Source organism: Sturnira hondurensis, unplaced genomic scaffold (assembly GCF_014824575.4).
Source record: "Sturnira hondurensis isolate 20B ecotype Veracruz unplaced genomic scaffold, ASM1482457v3 Scaffold0006474, whole genome shotgun sequence".
Lineage (NCBI taxonomy): Eukaryota > Metazoa > Chordata > Mammalia > Chiroptera > Phyllostomidae > Sturnira > Sturnira hondurensis.
This window is the reverse complement of record NW_028079105.1, coordinates 1,318,949-1,336,880: the sequence shown is the minus strand read 5'-3', so window position 1 is coordinate 1,336,880 and position 17,932 is coordinate 1,318,949. Positions and strand designations below refer to the sequence as shown.

General features: G+C 36.9%; 1 protein-coding gene across 3 annotated transcripts in view; it reads left to right on the top strand.

The window, feature by feature from the left end:
* Positions 1-17,932, top strand: part of PIP4P2 (phosphatidylinositol-4,5-bisphosphate 4-phosphatase 2) — a 46,027-nt gene that overhangs the window by 11,727 nt on the left and 16,368 nt on the right. For all 3 annotated transcript variants that reach the window (XM_037049341.1, XM_037049343.1, XM_037049342.1), the window contains exons 2-4: positions 11,600-11,745; positions 16,340-16,446; positions 17,461-17,584. In XM_037049341.1, coding sequence (XP_036905236.1) covers positions 11,600-11,745; positions 16,340-16,446; positions 17,461-17,584 — 377 coding nt within the window. The remainder of the gene's footprint in view (positions 1-11,599; positions 11,746-16,339; positions 16,447-17,460; positions 17,585-17,932) is intronic.

Genomic DNA, 17,932 nt, shown 5'->3' with positions numbered 1-17,932 from the left:
TTCCCATCATTTCGGATTTTTCGGAATAGTCTGTGAAGAATAGGGGTTATTTCTTCCTTAAATGCTTTGTAGAATTCTCCTGTGAAACCATCTGGTCCAGGGCTTTTGTGCAATGGGAGTTTTTTGATTACTTCTTCAATTTCCGCTGCTGTTATTGGCCTGTTCAGGTTTTCTGCTTCTTTTTCATTGAGTTTTGGAAGATTATATTTTTCTAGAAATTTGTCCTTTTCATCTAGGTTTTCAAATTTCTTGGCATACAGCTCTGCATAGTAATTCCTTACAATCTCTTCTATTTCTGTGGTATCAGTTGTAATCTCTCCTCTTTCATTTCTGATTGTGTTTATTTGGGTCCTCTCTCTTTTTTTCTTGAAGAGCCTACTTAAAGGTTTCACTATTTTGTTTTTCTTTTCAAAAAATCAGCTCCTGGATTCATTGATCCTTAGAATTGTGCTTTTAGGCTCTATGTCATTTAATTCTTCTCTCATCTTGGTTATTTCCTTCCTTGTACTTGCTCTGGGCTGTCTCTGTTGTTGTTCCTCAAGTTCTTGGAGGCGTCGGGTTAGGTTGTTTGTTTGAAATATTTCTATTTTCTTTAGGTAAGCCTGTATTGCTATGAACTTCCCTCTCAGGACTGCCTTGGCCGTGTCCCATAAGTTTTGGGTTGTTGTGAGTTCATTTTCATTTGTTTCCAGAAACTTTTTTATTTCTTCCCTGATTTCTATCTTGACCCATTCGTTGTTTAATAGCATACCATTCAGTGTCCAAGATTTTTGGTGTTTTGTTTTTTTCCTGTGGTGTTGTTTTCTCATTTCAGTCCCTTGTGATCAGAGGAAATGCTTGATATGATTTCTATTTTCCTAAATTTGTTGAGTCTCGTCGTCTGTCCTATCATGTGATCTACCTTGGAAAATGTTCCATGTGCATTTGAAAAGAATGTATATTTAGCTTCTTTAGGGTGAATGGCTCTCTATATATCAATTAGGTCCATTTCATCTAGAGTGTCATTTAATACTGCAATATCTTTGTTGATATTTTGTTTGGAAGATCTCTCCATTTTTGACAGTGGGGTGTTAAAATCCCCTACTATAATTGTGTTGCTGTCAATATCATTTTTGAGGTCCTCTAGGATTTTCTTTATATATTTGGGTGCTCCTATGTTGGGTGCATATATATTTATGATGTTAATGTCTTCTTGGTGGATTCTTCCCTTGAGCAAAATGAAGTGACCTTCTGGGTCTCTCTTTATGGCCCTGTTTTTGAAGTCTATTTTGTCTGATATGAGAATTGCTACCCTGGCTTTTTTTTCTTGTCCATTTGCTTGGAAAATTTGTTTCATCCTTTCACTTTTAGTCTGTGATGGTCTTTTGACCTGAGGTGTGTCTCTTGTAGGCACCATATGTGTGGGTCATGCTTTCTTATCCATTCAGCTATTCTGTGTCTTTTAATTGGTGCATTTAATCCATTTACATTTAAGGTTATTATTGAAAGGTACTTATTCATTGCCATTTATGTACCTGTGTCCCTCTCTCTCTCTCTCTTTACCTTCCTCTCCTTAAAGCAGCCCTTTTAGTAATTCTTATAGAGCTGGTTTGGTGGAAGCGTATTCTTTTAGACTTCTTTTGTCTTGGAAGCTCTTTGTTTGGCCTTCTATCCTGATTGAGAGCCTTGCTGGGTACAGTAGCCTTGGTTGTTGCCCTCTGTTTCTCATTACTTGGAATATTTCTTGCCATTCTCTTCTTGCTTGGAATGTTTCCATTTAGAAGTCAGTAGCCAGCCTTATTGGGACCCCCTTGTATGTCACTTCTTTTTTCTCCCTTGCTGCCTTTAGGATTTTCTCTTTGTCTTGGAGGGTTGCCATGTGAATGATTATGTGTCTTGCAGTAGGCCTCTTTGGGTTCCACCTGCTGGGGACTCTCTGTGATTCCTGGATCCATGCGACTTTATCTCTCCTCAACTTAGCAAAATTTTCCGTTATTACTCTTTCAAGTAGGTTTTCTATCCCTTGTTCCTCTTCCTCTCCTTCTGGAATTCCTATTTTTCAGATATTATTACGTTTCATGTTGTCTTGCATTTCTCTTAAATTCTCTTCATTTTTCTGATTCTCTTTTCCCTTACTTGTTCTGCCTGGGGGATTTTTTCTAACCTGTCTTCAATCTCAGTTATGTGATCTTCCGCCATATCAATTCTATTCTTCATACCTTCTACTGTGTTCTTCAGTTCAGATATTGTATTCTTCACTTCCTCTTGCCCTTTACTGATGGTTTCTATTTCCTTTTTCATGTTGGTATAGTTTCCAAAGAGTTCATTGTAGCTCCCCTGTAGTTTCTGGTAGCTCGTTGTAAGCTCTTTGAATTTCCTCATAACCAGTGCTTTGAATTCCACATCTGATAGTTGACTTGCCTCTATTTCATCTAATATTCTTTCTGAGACTTCCTCCTTTTCTTTCATTTGGGGATTGTTTCTTTGTCTTCCCATTGTTTGTGATACTCTTCTTGTTGTCCTCCGCTTCTTAAATTAATCTGTTCTGGTTCGCTGAGTTTATGGTGTGAACTTCTGTGGTAGGATACCTGGGAAAGTCACCGGTGCAGTCTTCTGCAGGTATCTTGTTGTTCTCCGCTTCCATCTACTCCTTTCTTTATTGTGCGTGTGTGATCAGTTGTGGGGGAGGCAAAATGGTTTATGGTAGCAGAAGGTTATTTTATGTTATTTACAGACACGGTGGGAAGAGAAGAAATAGACAATCTCTAGACTATATATAGAGTTAACCGTGCTCTTCAACCCAGCTTACCACTTTTAGGAAAGGGCGGGCATAAGTTAAGTGTCTTGTTAAGAAGGGGGTGCTTGTGAGTTGTATCTAGAAAGCAGTGTGGTTGCTGGTGATCAGATTTGAGGTAAGGTGACAGTACAGGTTAGTAACTGGGTGTAGCGCGTCAGTAAATAGAGTAATAGAATTCAGGCACCTGTAAGGTGGTCTAAGGTCTGAGAGATGTGTTATGAAGTACTACTGTTGTACAGAACAGCCCTTATTTACACTAATATTAGAGGAACACTCGAGTGATAAATTCTATGTTATCTGTCTAAATGGGGGTTATAGAGCTTGGGTAGTATAGCAAAGGAAAGCACGTGAAGTATAGAAAATCAGCAAAACACTGTGGAGGAAGGAGCAGTGGGAACCTGTCAGGTAGTACAGTATACCCAGCCAGGAGTAAAAAGCCTGTACAGAAAGAGGTGGGATACAAAGATATTCTTGAAATGAAAAAGGGAGTAAGAATAATGCAAAGATAATAATAATACACCTCAAAAGAAAACTAAGCAACGCACCAACAAACAATCTGACACACACACACACCTACACACACACACGCGCACACACACACACACACACACGCAAAAGTCAGGAGAAAAGGGGAATAAGCGGAAAATTTGGGAAGAACAGAAGGACTAAAACTGGACAAAAAGGAAAAGAAATGAGGGACAGAGTATTGAAAGATAGAGCAACAATACAGTTTACAATATATAAGATTAATTACAAAAGAGGTTGAGAGAGAAAAAGGAAAAAAATTAAAAATAAAAATAAATAAATAAGAAAGAGAAAAAAAGGGGGGAAGGGAACACACACACACACACACACACACACACACTAGAGAAGAAGGAAAAAAGAAAAGAAAAGAAAAGAAAAGAAAACAAAAAAAAAAGGAAGCACCCTTCCCTTGTTGGTTTCAAACTGTCCAAACCGGTTTTTCTGGTTGCCGGGTCTCTGAGGGCAGGTTTGCAGGCTTGCACTAGCAGGCTACTGATTGGTCTGTGGTCATGCACAGCCCCGTGAGGCTGCCTGTATCCCAGGGTATCCGGCACCGTCCTTCTCCGTCCCGTGCAGGACCCAGGCTTTCCCAATAGAGACTTCTCCACAAAGCCTGTCTCTCAGCCCAGCCCAATCCCAAAAGACCAGCAATGACAGTGTCCTTCTTAAATCCCTCGGGCTGGCAGGCTGGCGACCGCAGCGTCCGCAGTTGCCACATTTTACATTAACTTAAGCCCACGGGTCTCTGCCCGGTACTAACCTGCCTGCCTAGACAGAGAAGGGAGAGTCAGTTCTCTCCCACGGAGTGTGTTGCCAGTCCACCGGTTCTCCAGCGTTCACTCCGTCACCGGTGCCCCGGCCCTGGATTCAGATGGGGTTCCTGTTTCCCCCCGATGGTGCCAGCCCCCATTGCGCGCCAATTCTCATTGGTACTCACGCTCCACCAGAGTTCGCCTGCCCTGGGCGCGCCCAGGCCGGGCACAGCCCTTGGCCTCCCGAGGGCCCGCAGCCGCTTTTGTCTTCACTCGCCTTCTGGATTCCTTGCTGACCTGCCGCTGTTTGGTTCCTCTGTCACACTCTCTGGTCTCCTATTTTCATAAATGTTGGGGAACTGTTGGTTGATTATGCTGTTCTTCGGTAGATCTGCCCGGATTTTCCACCAGATGCAGGAGAGCTGGGTTCCCTCGGTGCTACTCTGTCGCCATCTTAACCCTCCTCCCCGTTTTTTTTTTTCTTGACCATTTGCTTGGAAAATTTGTTTCCAGCCTTTCACTTTTATTATGTGATGGTCTCTTGTCCTGAGGTGGGTCTCCTGTAGGCAGCATATGTGTGGGTCATGCTTTCTTATCCATTCAGCTATTCTATGTCTTTTCATTTAATCCATTTACATTTAAGGTTATTATTGAAAGGTACTTATTTATTGCCATTTTTGTACCACAGTTCCTCTCTGTCTCTCTCTTTTCCTTCCTTTCCTTAAAGCAGTCCTTTTAGTATTTCTTGTAGAGCTGGTTTAGTGGAGGCACATTCTTTTAGGCTTCTTTTGTCTTGGAAGCTCTTTATTTGGCCTACCATCTGGATTGAGAGCCTTGCTGGGTAAAGTAGCCTTGGCTGTAGGCCTCTGTTTCTCATTACTTGGAATATTTCTTGCCATTCTCTTCTTGCTTGGAGTGTTTCCTTGAGAAGTCAGTAGCTAACCTTATTGGGGCTCCCTTGTATGTTACTTCTGTTTTCTCCCTTGCTGCCTTTAGGATTCTCTCTTTGTCTTGGAATTTTGCCATTTTAATGATGATGTGTCTTGAAGTGGGCCTCTTTGCCTTCTTCTTGAATGGGACTCTTTGTGATTCCTGGATTTGCATAACTTTTTCTCTCATCAAATTAGGGAAGTTTTCCATCATTACTCTTTCAAATAGGTTTTCTATCCCTTGTTCTTCTTCTTCTCCTTCTGGTATTCCTATTATTCGGATATTATTACGTTTCATATTATCTTGCATTTCTCTTAGTCCCTCTTCATTCTTTTTGAGCCTCTTTTCCCCTTCTTGCTCTTTCTGGGAGATTCTTTCTACTATATCCTCCAACTCACTGATCCGATCTTCTGCCTCATCAATTCTGCTTTTCATTCCTTCTACTGTGTTCTTCAGTTTTGAAATTGTATTATTCATTTCCTCTTGTCCTTTGCTGATCATTTCTATTTCCTTTTTCATGTTGATGTAGTTTGCAGAGAGCTTATTGTAGCTCCCCTCTAGGTTCTGGTAGCTCCCCTCTAGTTTCTGGTAGCTCATTGTGAGTTCTTTGAATTTCCTGATAACTAGTGCTTTGAATTCAATATCTGATAGCTGAACTTGCCTCTCTTTCATCTGACATTATTTCTGAGACTTCCACCTTTTCTTTCATTTGGGCATTGTTTCTTTGTCTTCCCATTGCTTATGAGACTCTTCTTGTCAGCTTCAGCTTCTTAAATTGATCCTTCTGACTCCCTAGGTGTATGGAGTGAACTTCTGTGGTAGAATACCTGTGAAATTCAGTCGTGCAGTCTCCTGCAGGTATCTTGATGTTCTCTGCTTCCACCTACCCCTTTCTTTGTGTGTGTGTGTGATCAGCTTTGCTTTCTGGCTTTAAGTTAGCAAATCACATGTCTTCTGAGTTTTAATTGTCCAGCAGCGGTATACTTCCAAATTGAATCTACTTCTTGGCAGTAGAATCAGCAAAACATCTGTTTCCTTTCATTTGGATACAGCTGATAAGAAGTTTGGAAGCCAAAGTATGTAGAGAACGTTTCAAAATGGGTGGTGAGGAGGTTTTATAAGCAGACAGGGGAAGTCCCCGGTTGTGGTGTCAGAAACAGCAGTGTAAATCAGGAAAATAGCACACGTCTGTTTTTTAGGTCGCTGGCACCGTGAGCTGTGTCACTGTCTAGGCAAAATATCCAATTAATTCATAGTCATTCGGCACCTTCGCTGGCAAGAGTTCTTTGTACCAAATTCCAGTCAAAGTCTCTCCTGCTTTCCAGGCCACTCGGCCAAAGGGAGCACCCCAAAGCCGCGTGGACCTCTTCTACCAAAGCAGCAGGGGTCTGCACTGCACCAAATGCACATGTCTTTCCTCTTCACCTGGCCGCAGGGATCTCCATTCTGGCAAAGCTGCGTGATTTTCCCTTTTCACCTGGGCAAGAGGAGACCCTTACTCTGCTGAAACTGCATGGATCTCTCCTTTCACCTGTGCAAGAGACGGTCTTAACTCTCTTGAAACCACATGACTCCCAGATGGATTCTTCTAAGGGCACCCTGGTTCTAAAAAAACCCCAAAGTCTCCTGGAATAGTTTTTTTCTTTGGTTTCAGAGAGGAGGGGAAATTGGGTGGGCGTCCTTTTCTCTGTCACTCTGTCCCTAACCCCTACTCCACAAACATCCCGAGGATGAGGGAAAAAACAGAGCTTTCCTCACAAACTTGTCCTTCCTTTATATTTCTCTTGCTCATTAAAATGAGCAAGAGAAGTATAAATTTATCTCATTTTAATCTGATGTCATTTTTCATTTTTGATACATTTATCAAGGGCATGAAGGGCTAAATATGAGAGTTACATAAGTTACATGAAGGGCTACATAAAGGAATATTACTGAGCTATAAAAAATGGGAAATCTTACCTTTTGCAACAGCATGATGGACCTGGAAAGTATTATGGTAAGTGAAATAAGCCAGTCATAAAAAGACAAATACCATATTATTTCATATACGTTTGGAACTAGTGAACAAAATAAACAATCAAAATAGAAATGGACTCAAAGATATAGAGAACACACTGACAGCTATTAGAGGTAGGGGTGGGTTGGGGAGCTGGGTTAAAAAGGTGAAGGGATTAAGCAAAAAAAAAAAAAAAAAACAAGAAGAAGAAACACCTCATAGACACAACAGTATGGTGATTACCAGAAGGAAAGAGGGATAGGGAGTGATAGAGGGTAATAAAGGAGGGATAAGTGAGGATAGGAGACTTCACTTGGGGTGGTGAGCACATAATACATTATACAATGCAATTCTATGTTATAGAATTGCATACCTAAAACCTAAATTTTATTAACCAATTTCACTCCTGTAAATTCAGTATTTTTTTAAAAAGAGCATATTAATGAAATAAGTGAATTAAGTGGAAAATGTTTCATTGAAGAGATTAGCAAAGACATAACTGAGATGATAAAGGTCAGAGCAGTCCAACCAAACAAAGTCAAACTTTCAAATGATGGAGATATACCTGGTAAACAAATCATATACAGATTAATACACCAGGATGACTTTGTAAAATGAAAGGGTTGTTTGCCATAAAATAGATAAATTATGTTGATGTTGGTGATGGGAAAAATGTAATTTGATTACTTGTGGGTTTACAGAATAATAAAGGTCCTTTTGAGTGTTTGAGAAGGAACATTATGTATGCCTTGTGATCTATATTCTTTCATCTTGTCTCTTTTCAGTTTTTCATACTCTCTTCTAGTTTTTACTTCCCCTGACTCTTCCTTCTTCTCATCCCAATCCCTTTTAACTCAAACCTGATTCTGTCTAAGTGGTCTAACAGAACCCTCACTGGTCCTGACATCTATCTCTTTCTTGTAGTAAAATTATTCACTAAGAGAGGCAGCTCTGTGCCGGGGCCTCTGGGACAAGAGTCATCTGCCTTTGCTGAAGTGCTTGAAAAACTCTATTTGAAAGTTAGAATCTCTGGGCTTTAGTGTTCTCTTCCATAAAATAAAGAATTGGACTATATAATTCCTAAGATGCTTGAATTTATAACATTGTACAATTCTGAAAATCTGAGGGATTTTTTTCAGGATGGAAAACTGCTGATATAAACAATACTGCTCACATGGAATAGAAATATTACTTATATAAGCAAATCCCATAAAGAAAATGACTATTGTTCAAGTAATTAGACTTTCGAAATGCAGATTTTTGACTCTTAATATCTAATGATCCCTCATTCTAAGATTACAGTGGGCTTTTTATGGATGGTAGAAATTTTAAATAGTACAATAATGGTGATCTGCTGACCTTTTTAATGTGAAAAGTGACCAACTGAACAATCTAAGTTGCTAGTTATCATAGGTTTACTCACTGAAATAAATTTCTGGAGTTTCAAGTCCCTTATAAGAAGATAATGAATTATAAGTGAAGGTTACCTTGGACAATACTACAAGATGTATGTTTAAATCACCTTAGAGCTGAAGTAATGGACAGAAAATTGAAATGATAGGCCTGAGGGCATTGTTTATTGGAGAAATTAGGCGGCAGCATCTGTCATTTTATTGATCTCCTGAATGGATTCTATTCCTCTGGTGTGTCCACATATCCCCTGTCTGCCTTCCCTCTCTGTGCATGGTTTAAGGAAGATATTATTCTATGTGGAAAAGACTTTTTTTTTTCAGTCAAGCTGAGTCTCCTGCTAGGACCCAGCTCTTCTATAAAGAGAGTGGCAGTAATATGTTTAATGTTATTTTCTTTTTTAAAGTAATTTTTTAAAGATTTTATTTATTTATCCTTAGAGGGGAAGGGAAGGAGAGAAGGAGAGAAACATCAATGTATGGTTGCCTCTTGTGAGTCCCCTGCTGGGAACTGGCCTGCAACTCAGGCATATGCCCTGACTGGGAATTGAACCGCGATCGTGTGGTTCGCAGGCCCGTGCTCAATCCACTGAGCCACACCAGCCAGGGCTGTGTAATGTTATTTTCTTAAGAGAAATGTGTTCGATAAATTTCAGAGATTTACCCATTCATTTACTCTTTCATTATTCTTCCATACAATAAATATTTAGTGAGCATCTGTCATAGACCAGACACTATCGCAGAGCTGGTAAATCAGTCCCGAGCAAGCCTCACAGAATTTATAATCTCCCCATTTTGATTTATAGTACTCACTTTGTATTCTTTCCCCCTCCCTCCACTTCCTAAGCTTCCAAAATAATAGATCTGGGCATATATTTGTTATTGAAGGCCTTATTTTTGAGAGTTTAGAAATTACATAGTGCAAATTTTAGAGGAAAAATTCACAAGGTTTTGATGGATCTGATGAACTTCAAAAGCTTCTTAATATCACCCACTGAAATTTTCTCTGAGCAAAACTTTTGCCTGGGTTTTACTGTCCTTTTGTGTGGTTGTGATGTGTGGCCTCCTTCCCTCACCTCCAATGCACTTGTTTTTTTTGTGATATTATCTTGTCTTTAAATTTCTATCATACTATGTAAGATAGAGACCTAGAATTATAAGAAAACTGCTTCATGTTACTTTAAAAGCAAGGGGGGAAACTCACTTTTATTAATGATGCTATTGTTAATAATTATTAAAAATAATATTTATTATTATATACCAGGCAGTGTGTCTTGATTATCCCATGAGGTATGTGTTTTTTAGCTGGGACAATACCTTCTTTATTGAGATCTAATAAACTTCTCTGCATTTTACAAGGGCTCAAATCTGTGTTGACTCCTTCCTGTTCCTTTAGTGTATGCTTTTGTCTTCTAATTACAACGCTGAGTGAACCTCAAATTCTTTCAAGGATTTAAAGGTACTTTTAAAAATGTCAGACATCTATAGCTTCTTCTTTTTAATCCTCACCCAAGGATGACTTGAGAGAGGGAGAGACAGAGGGAGAGAAACATTGATTATTTGCCTCCCTTACTCACCCAACCAGGGATTGAAACCAAAACCTAGGTATGTACTCTGACCAGGAATCCAACGTGCAATCTTTTGTTGTATGGGATGACACTCCAACCAACTGAGCCATTAAGGCTCTATAGTTTCTTTTCAAGTTCAGTGTTCAGTAGTGCTCTGGTATAAACCTTCCAGAAATGTGTATGTATCGTCATTCTAGAGTGGCCAATTCAGAACCTTGGCTGCCCCAGAAATTCAGCTTCTTATGGATTATTTGAATGAATAATATTTTTTGCTAATCCTTTGCAAGACTGAAAAAAATTTATATGATAAACTGCAATGATGCCAGGTGGTCATATGTGAATTTTAAGCAAACATAATATGCTCTGCTCTAACTCATTTTAAAATACCACAGAGTTCAGAATCCAATCCAGTGGGTAGAAAATCTGTTTCAAAAGTAGCTTTTTTTTATGATTAGCCATTGTGATTGTATTTAATAGTGTCACAGATGCCCCTTGAAATACTCTTTTGAGGTTTATCAATTGAGAAATTTATAGAAGGTTAGGTGATCCCCCTTAGAAGTACCATCATAGAGTAGTATATCTAGATCATTTGTCAGATTTTCCTAACAAATGTACACTTTGGATAGATAAATGAGATTCTGAAACTGGGCTTCCGCCTTTTACCCAGTCAACCTTAGGCCTATCAAAAAACAGCATCTCTCTCTGTGTCTATGTTTGTATTGTGAGAATTTTCAAACACGTACAAAAGTACCAAGAACAAAATGACTTTCTTTGTCATTATATCATCTGTTATCAATATTTTACTATTCATGTTTTACCTATTTCTTCATTTTTTGGAATATTTAAACAAGATTCCAGGCATAATATTTTTTACCTATACTTTAGTGCAATTCTTAGGTTTTTGATGTTAAGTAAAAATTTGAAACAAAAAATGAAGTTTATTTTTGTTTTGTGCCTGATATTAACTAGTTCCATCCTAATTAGCTTTGTTCCATATTGATAAGTTTATTATTTTTAGGTTAATTTTTGTCTTTCCTTGACTGACACCAAAACTCTATTTTGTTTGTCATAGCTAACAGGTATTGCATTAGTTTTAGTATAAACTCAGCATGATAGCTACACTATTTATGTGTTACATTTATAAGCTATTTAAAAACTTTGCTTTCACTTACCTATTGATGTGGTAACATGCACTCTCCTGGGCCACACTGGATGGAAAAACAGTATTAAAATAAAATAAAAACTTTGCTTTCATTGATTATTTCTATTTCTTGATAGTTAGATCATTAGCATAAGATTTTCAGGAATATATCATTACTTTTCTAATATAACCTCTAAGGGTCTGCGCATAGGAATGCAATGGATGTTTGTTTGTAATGGTATGAGTTTGTAAATGGGAACTGGGTCACTGCAGTAGACCTTAGTAAAATATCTTGGATTTTATCTGAGTTAGGAATTATTCTACTTCACAAGACAGTCCCATGTATGTTTCTGCTCTGAAATTTCAATAATTTGACTAGCTTTAAACACACAACTGAAAGAACAGGGGATATTTTTTATAGTTTCCTATTTCATTTCTATTGTTTGTTTGCTCAAACCAGCCATAATGTGTGTGACTCAGTCACTGGTATTTCTTTCAGCAGAACTCCCCCCTCCATACACCACCATTGCCAGTCCAGATACTGGTCGCATTCCAGTGATAAACTGTCGTGTGTGCCAGTCACTCATCAACTTGGATGGCAAACTTCACCAGCATGTGGTTAAGTGCACAGTTTGCAATGAAGCCACAGTAAGTGAGATTTCCGTTAATTAAAGCATCAGCTGTTATCTCACATCTTCTCCCTCAAGGAAGTATACCAATAATGTACTTTAAAAGTAAATGTGGGCAGAGATATGGCATATTTTTATCATTTATTTCTTGTCTCTGTCTCTCATTTAACATACAAGGATGCCTCAGATGGTTAATTTAAAGCTTACTTCATTACAAACGTACCATGGTGAATCTAAATATAGTATCATTTGGCTCTTTATTTTCTAAAGTGAGATTGACTATAGACATTTATTTATAATTATCTTCAGTGTCTATCTACCTCACCATGAAATCCATTCTGATTTTCAATAAAGTTAAAATATACTAAAGTAAGCCACAGATGTGGACTTGGTAATTATGTGGAAAATTATTTAAATTTGTTTTATGTCCATGGAATGTCAGTAGTTTTTTTCTGGTTAAGATTTATTATGAACTTCTGTGCCAAATTAATTATAAGAAGTTTGGTGTTTTATTACATTTACTTGATATTAACTTAGTGAAATGTTAAAAAAATTTTGAGGGACAAATATTTTTTTACTGAACTTTGGGAAGAGTCGCTAAAGTTGAAGTAAAGTTTTTATAGATTAAAGTAATAAACTAGTGAAGTGCATAGTGATTGGAGTAAATATAGTTCTTCTTTTATGATTAGGCTTTATTTTTTAAATGTCAATCTCTTTTAAATCTGCAATTAAATATAATTTAATTTTTGTTATTAGCATTATTTTTCTCTTTAAAAAAGGCTTTGAAAAGTCACTTAGTATTATTGTACCTCTAAAAACCATCAAATATGGATACTGGGCTTTATATATTTTATATAAAAGTGATAAAATAAGACCTTAAGTTATGAAATAATATATTCTATTGTAAATATTGTTTTCTATAAAGGACATTATTTAGAGAACTTTTTTGTTTGGGTAGGTGATAACAAAACCAGCTATTTTTTTAAGTTGAACACTTATTAAATTTAATTAGCATTAACCTCCTAAGTGCTCTTTTTAGACTTGGCAAGCAAGTATGAAGTGTTAGACATAATAATTTTAAAAAGATACCAAAGATATCCTTAGATGCAACATTAATATTTTATTTTATTCCTCCACTGTTTTGCTTTTGTTTTGGGAGATGCAGCAAAACTATGCTCAGAGACGGATTCTGTCTTTGATTTATCACAGGTTTGTCACAGGAATTAGAATAATCTCACAAGGCAATAATATATAATACAAGACAATACCTCTTTAAAAGCCAGCACAGAAATACTGCAATTCAAACAAACGGCAGCTTAATCACACTATTGTTCCATGCAAGGGGGAGACAATAGGAATACAATCCAAATTTAGCAGAGGTGGACCCGTTACAGAGGATTTCTCAGAGAACCGGCTTCACCTGACTTTCAGCTGTCAGCTCCAAACTCAAAGTCCCTTGTTGCTAGGTTATGCTGCTAGGGAACCAAGGCTCTGGAGTTGTCTCGTAGGCTGCCTACTTTGGGGATTAGCACTCCAGGGCTAGTGCACAGTTGAGAGCCACAGACACCCGAAGAATTGCTTTGTCTAGGGCAGGAGTAAGTGTTTCAGGATCTTTGAAGAGCTGTTCAGCAAAGTGTGCCTTGCTCAGACAGAAACCCTCCAACAGTCTTCACGAACTATCAGTATGTAGCCTAACGATACCCTTGCCATAGTTACTTCTCTACCTGGTCTTGTGGATAAGCCCCCAACTGGGCCCAACAGCACTGGAGCCGCTGGGTGCTTATCCACAACAACGGAGCAGGTGGTGATGTCCTGACATAACATGACTTCTGAAAGCAACCTTTTTAAATCTTTGGCGTAAATAAATGGATTAAAACAACTTCCTTTAAGTAATAAACAGGTGAATTTGAAGTCATATCAGACAAATATACAACACTCCAGCTATACAAACTTTCATTTTTTCATGAATAGGAAAAAAGGCATTTTAAAACTTTACACTTGCACTTTGAAGTAAACACAACAGACTAGGTTATTTATACAGGAACCTAAAAGTCACTGTAGATTTAGCCACCACCCTCAATCTGCTACTTAAAGGTGATGAGTTCATACAGGACCAAGAAGATTTGACTACAAGTAAATTACTTTTGGGCATAAAAAATTATGCTGAAAATTTCATATCATTATGCACCCCTGTTATATAAAGAAATGTAAGTAATTATAAATATTCCAGAGAAAATGGGTAGTATTCAATCATATTGCCATGTGTGAAATCAGTAACATGATAAGGGAGGGACAAAAAGCCTTTGAGGAGTGCTTTAGCATTACTTACTAATGTTTGTGTAATTTGATCTTAAAGTTATGAATTTAATGAGGTGTTAAGCAATTAGGAGTTTCTCTGTAGAAATTCTAGATTGAAAAGAATATGTATAGTGAACTAGGGTTGAACACAAAAGCTCAGTTTTACTGTTGATTCATTGTCCTCACATCAACCACAGAGCATATTCTGTGAGGAACCTGATATTCCTCTGGAGATGGAAAAAAAACCCCACAGAACAACAAAAATAAAAAACAAGGCTAACAAAAGTCCTTTTTATTTCAGTAGATAAAATCGGAAAGGGAAGTAGGGATGTGTCTGGGAGAGTGAGAGAGAATCTGGATAAATTTTAGCAAACTTTAGAGAATACAAAATTTAAGTTTAAAGGAAAAGTGATTTCTAAGACAAGTGAATGGAAAATTTGAGAAGTCCTGGAGAAGAGTGGAGCTAGTTGGCTACAGAACTGATGATGAATCAGATTAAGAGGTCAACACACTGGAGTTTGAATCTTAACTCTGCCACTTAGCAGTGATATATGCTTGAGGACTTCTCTAAATTGTGGTTTCCTCTTGAAAAGTGGTATAATAATAATAATAATAATAATACCTGCCTCATAGTGTTGCTGTTAGGGGTAAAGTACCCAGCATAATGCTTAGAATATTCAAGTTTACTTTGCCAAGTAAGAATATTAAAACTTCTGCATAAAGACAATGTCATTTCCTACCTTTCACTGTGTACCAGATGTGACATGGCCTGGGCTATGTCTGGCACTGAAGCTGGTACTTGAAATTTTCTTGTTCAATCACCTTGTTTAAAAGATGAGGAACTAAGGTCTAGAAGTATAATGGGAATAAAATAGAAAATCTTTTCATTTGCCAAGCACATGTTTACTGAACACCAAAATTTGATGATATAAAAATTAAGCCAAATTCTGTTTTTTGGGATATTTTAGATAGTATAGTAATACATTCTAGATGTTTATTAATTTTAGATATTCAGATTTATTTTCTTTATATTATGGCTTAATAAATTATAGGTGGCTTATTCCTAACTTTTACATATTTCTACCAAAACTATGAACTTAAATTTTAAAAAATCTTTTAAAAATAAGTTTTAGACTTACAGAAAAGTTGTAAAAATAATAATAGATGGTACAGAGAATTCCCAAAGGCTCTTCATGCACAATCCTCAAATACTAACATTTTGCTACATTAGCTTTCTCTCTCTGAATATCTTTTTTCGTAATCTTTTAAGATAATTGCAGACATGTTGCTCATCTACCCCTAAACATTTTTGTGTGATTTTATTTAAAAAATAATATATCCACTTACACAATTACAGGAAAATTATCAAATGCAAGAAATTAACACTGATACAATCTGTTATATAATATTTTGATCTAATTCATGTTTGTCCAATATTCTATTAAAATTAAAAATCTGATCCAGAAATCAATCTAGAATTACATGTTACATTTGGTTATCATGTTTTTAATCTTTCTTTATCTGAAATTTAAGTTATTTCTTTGCCCTTTATTACCTTGACATTTTTTCAATCGTACATGGAAGATATTTTTGTAAAATGTTTCTAAATTTGGGTTTATCTGATGTTTTCTCAAGATTACATTCAGATTATACATTTTTGACAGGCATGCCACAGGAATGAGGTTATGTTCCTCTCAGTCCATCATAGAAATTTACTTTAATAAGTTTAAGTCCTAGGATTGAAGGAAGTGTTTTCTTTGGTGTTATTTATTCTGGCTTTAAAATTGATTGTAAAATTAAAGAAAAAAAAGAAATGCTAGCATTAAGAGCTATTGTAAGTTTTTTTAAAGCTAGAAGATGTTATAAAATTAATTACTTCTGATAGTCTAGTGAGGAAAGTTTTGGAAAAGTTCAAATTTGTCATATACTCCTTTTTGCCCACTCTTCTTACAAAGCCTGTGCTTCCCAGACAGATACTTAAGCCCCCATTGAATGTTTGCACCTGGCCAGATAGATGATCCTGTCTTGTGAACTTCAAAAGGAAAACAACTCTTGGTGTGCACTAAATATTTTTCCCATATTAAAAGTCCCATACAAACTAGTTTTGAAATATCTCTACAGCCCCCAAATCTCCTGGAGTGCTTGCCAACATTTGAGCTATTTAAAAGCACTTATGATACACTTTTTCTTAAACTGTACTTGGGTAGCATGGCCTTAGTTTTTAAGGAATTATTGCTTTTCTTATACACAAACAAACTTTGGGAATGTTTACTTTGGTTAATTTTGCTGTGTTTGCATTTTCTTCCCTTATCCAGCCAATCAAATATCCCCCAACAGGGAAGAAATATGTCAGATGTCCTTGTAATTGTCTCCTCATTTGTAAGGACACATCTCGGCGAATAGGCTGTCCAAGACCCAACTGGTAAGAGATGAAGACTTCATTCATTCATTCATTCATTCTTTTCATTCAACGAGTATTTATTAAACTGTTATATGTACCAGGCATTATTCTAAACAGGGTTTTTGTCCTCATAGTAATTATAGAATCTAGATTATTTTTCTTTGTTAAAGGAATTATATGCTTAGTTTGAAATTAATGTCACAGGTATTTGTAAGATATAATATTCCTGAATGAGCAAGAGAAGTTTTCTTGATATTATTTACATAGTTAATGCACTATAATAAATCTATTAGTTATTAAAAAATTTAAAATAACTAGTTTGCCTTTGACATAGTTCATCTTAACTTAGAAGTGTTTTCTGTTTTAATCATCATTAATACACATGGTGTATCTGCCATGTGCTGCACTAATTTTTAATGAGCATAATCTGTACAATAAATTCTAGAGTTATTTGCCCAATGCCAAATGCCACCATGGATCTGCCTAGATTGTAGAATACCAAGACTCTTTTTTTCCCTGTGGTTTCTGGCTTTTGGATCAGTTCATAAATCATTTGCAACCCTGCCTGAGAGAAAAGGAGCTCTTCCACTTTCCTTTCTGTCCAAATGTGACTAAGTAGACATCAAGGAATACCAGCCTGCTCCAGGAAATGTGGCTGTGATTCAGCATATTGATAACCTTCATAGCACACGCTATTGGTTGATGTAGAATATTTTGTTTTATTGAGTCTTCTACCAACCTCAAGTTGTCTTCCTAGATAGGGAATACGAACTATTTTCTGATTTGAACTCATAAGAACTTGCAAATGGCAGTTAAATGATTTCTAAATTCTTGCTTTTTGTTTTTCTTTTTTAATATTGACTATTACTACTTTCTATGATTTGGGCTCCAAGGCCAAATGCTTAATTCATCTACTCTTTAAAACAATTTCTATAACCTATTTTCAATGCTATATTCCATGTTTTTGCTATGCATTACAGGTTTTTCCCACTCCATTGGTGGGATAATGAAGTTGTTTCCTTTCTCTTTGCACAGTAGACGCATAATTAACCTTGGCCCTGTAATGCTTATTTCTGAAGAACAACCAGCTCAACCTGCATTGCCAATCCAACCAGAAGGTACAAGGGTTGTGTGTGGACACTGTGGAAACACATTCCTGGTAAGTAATCAGATATTTGTCACAGTGACATCACTCTGTAAGTGTTGAAAATGACCACATGAACAGTGGCTCATGGTGTTATAGTTTTGTCCAGCATAAACTGATAAAAAGATTAAAGTGGAGCCTTTTTAAGAAAGATAGTAAATCAGACATGCAGCTAGAATATGCAGTGTATTCTGTGGATTAGACAAAAGGTGCATCCTCTGCTTGGTTCACTTGCAAAAAGGGGCCTCTCTGGGTAGGCTAAAGGAGAGAAACAGCACTAGTTCCTGTTGGCCCCTGACCAGTGGCAGAATCTCACCCCACCCTTACCTCCTCAGTGGAGCACAAAGTATAGGTTTATAGATT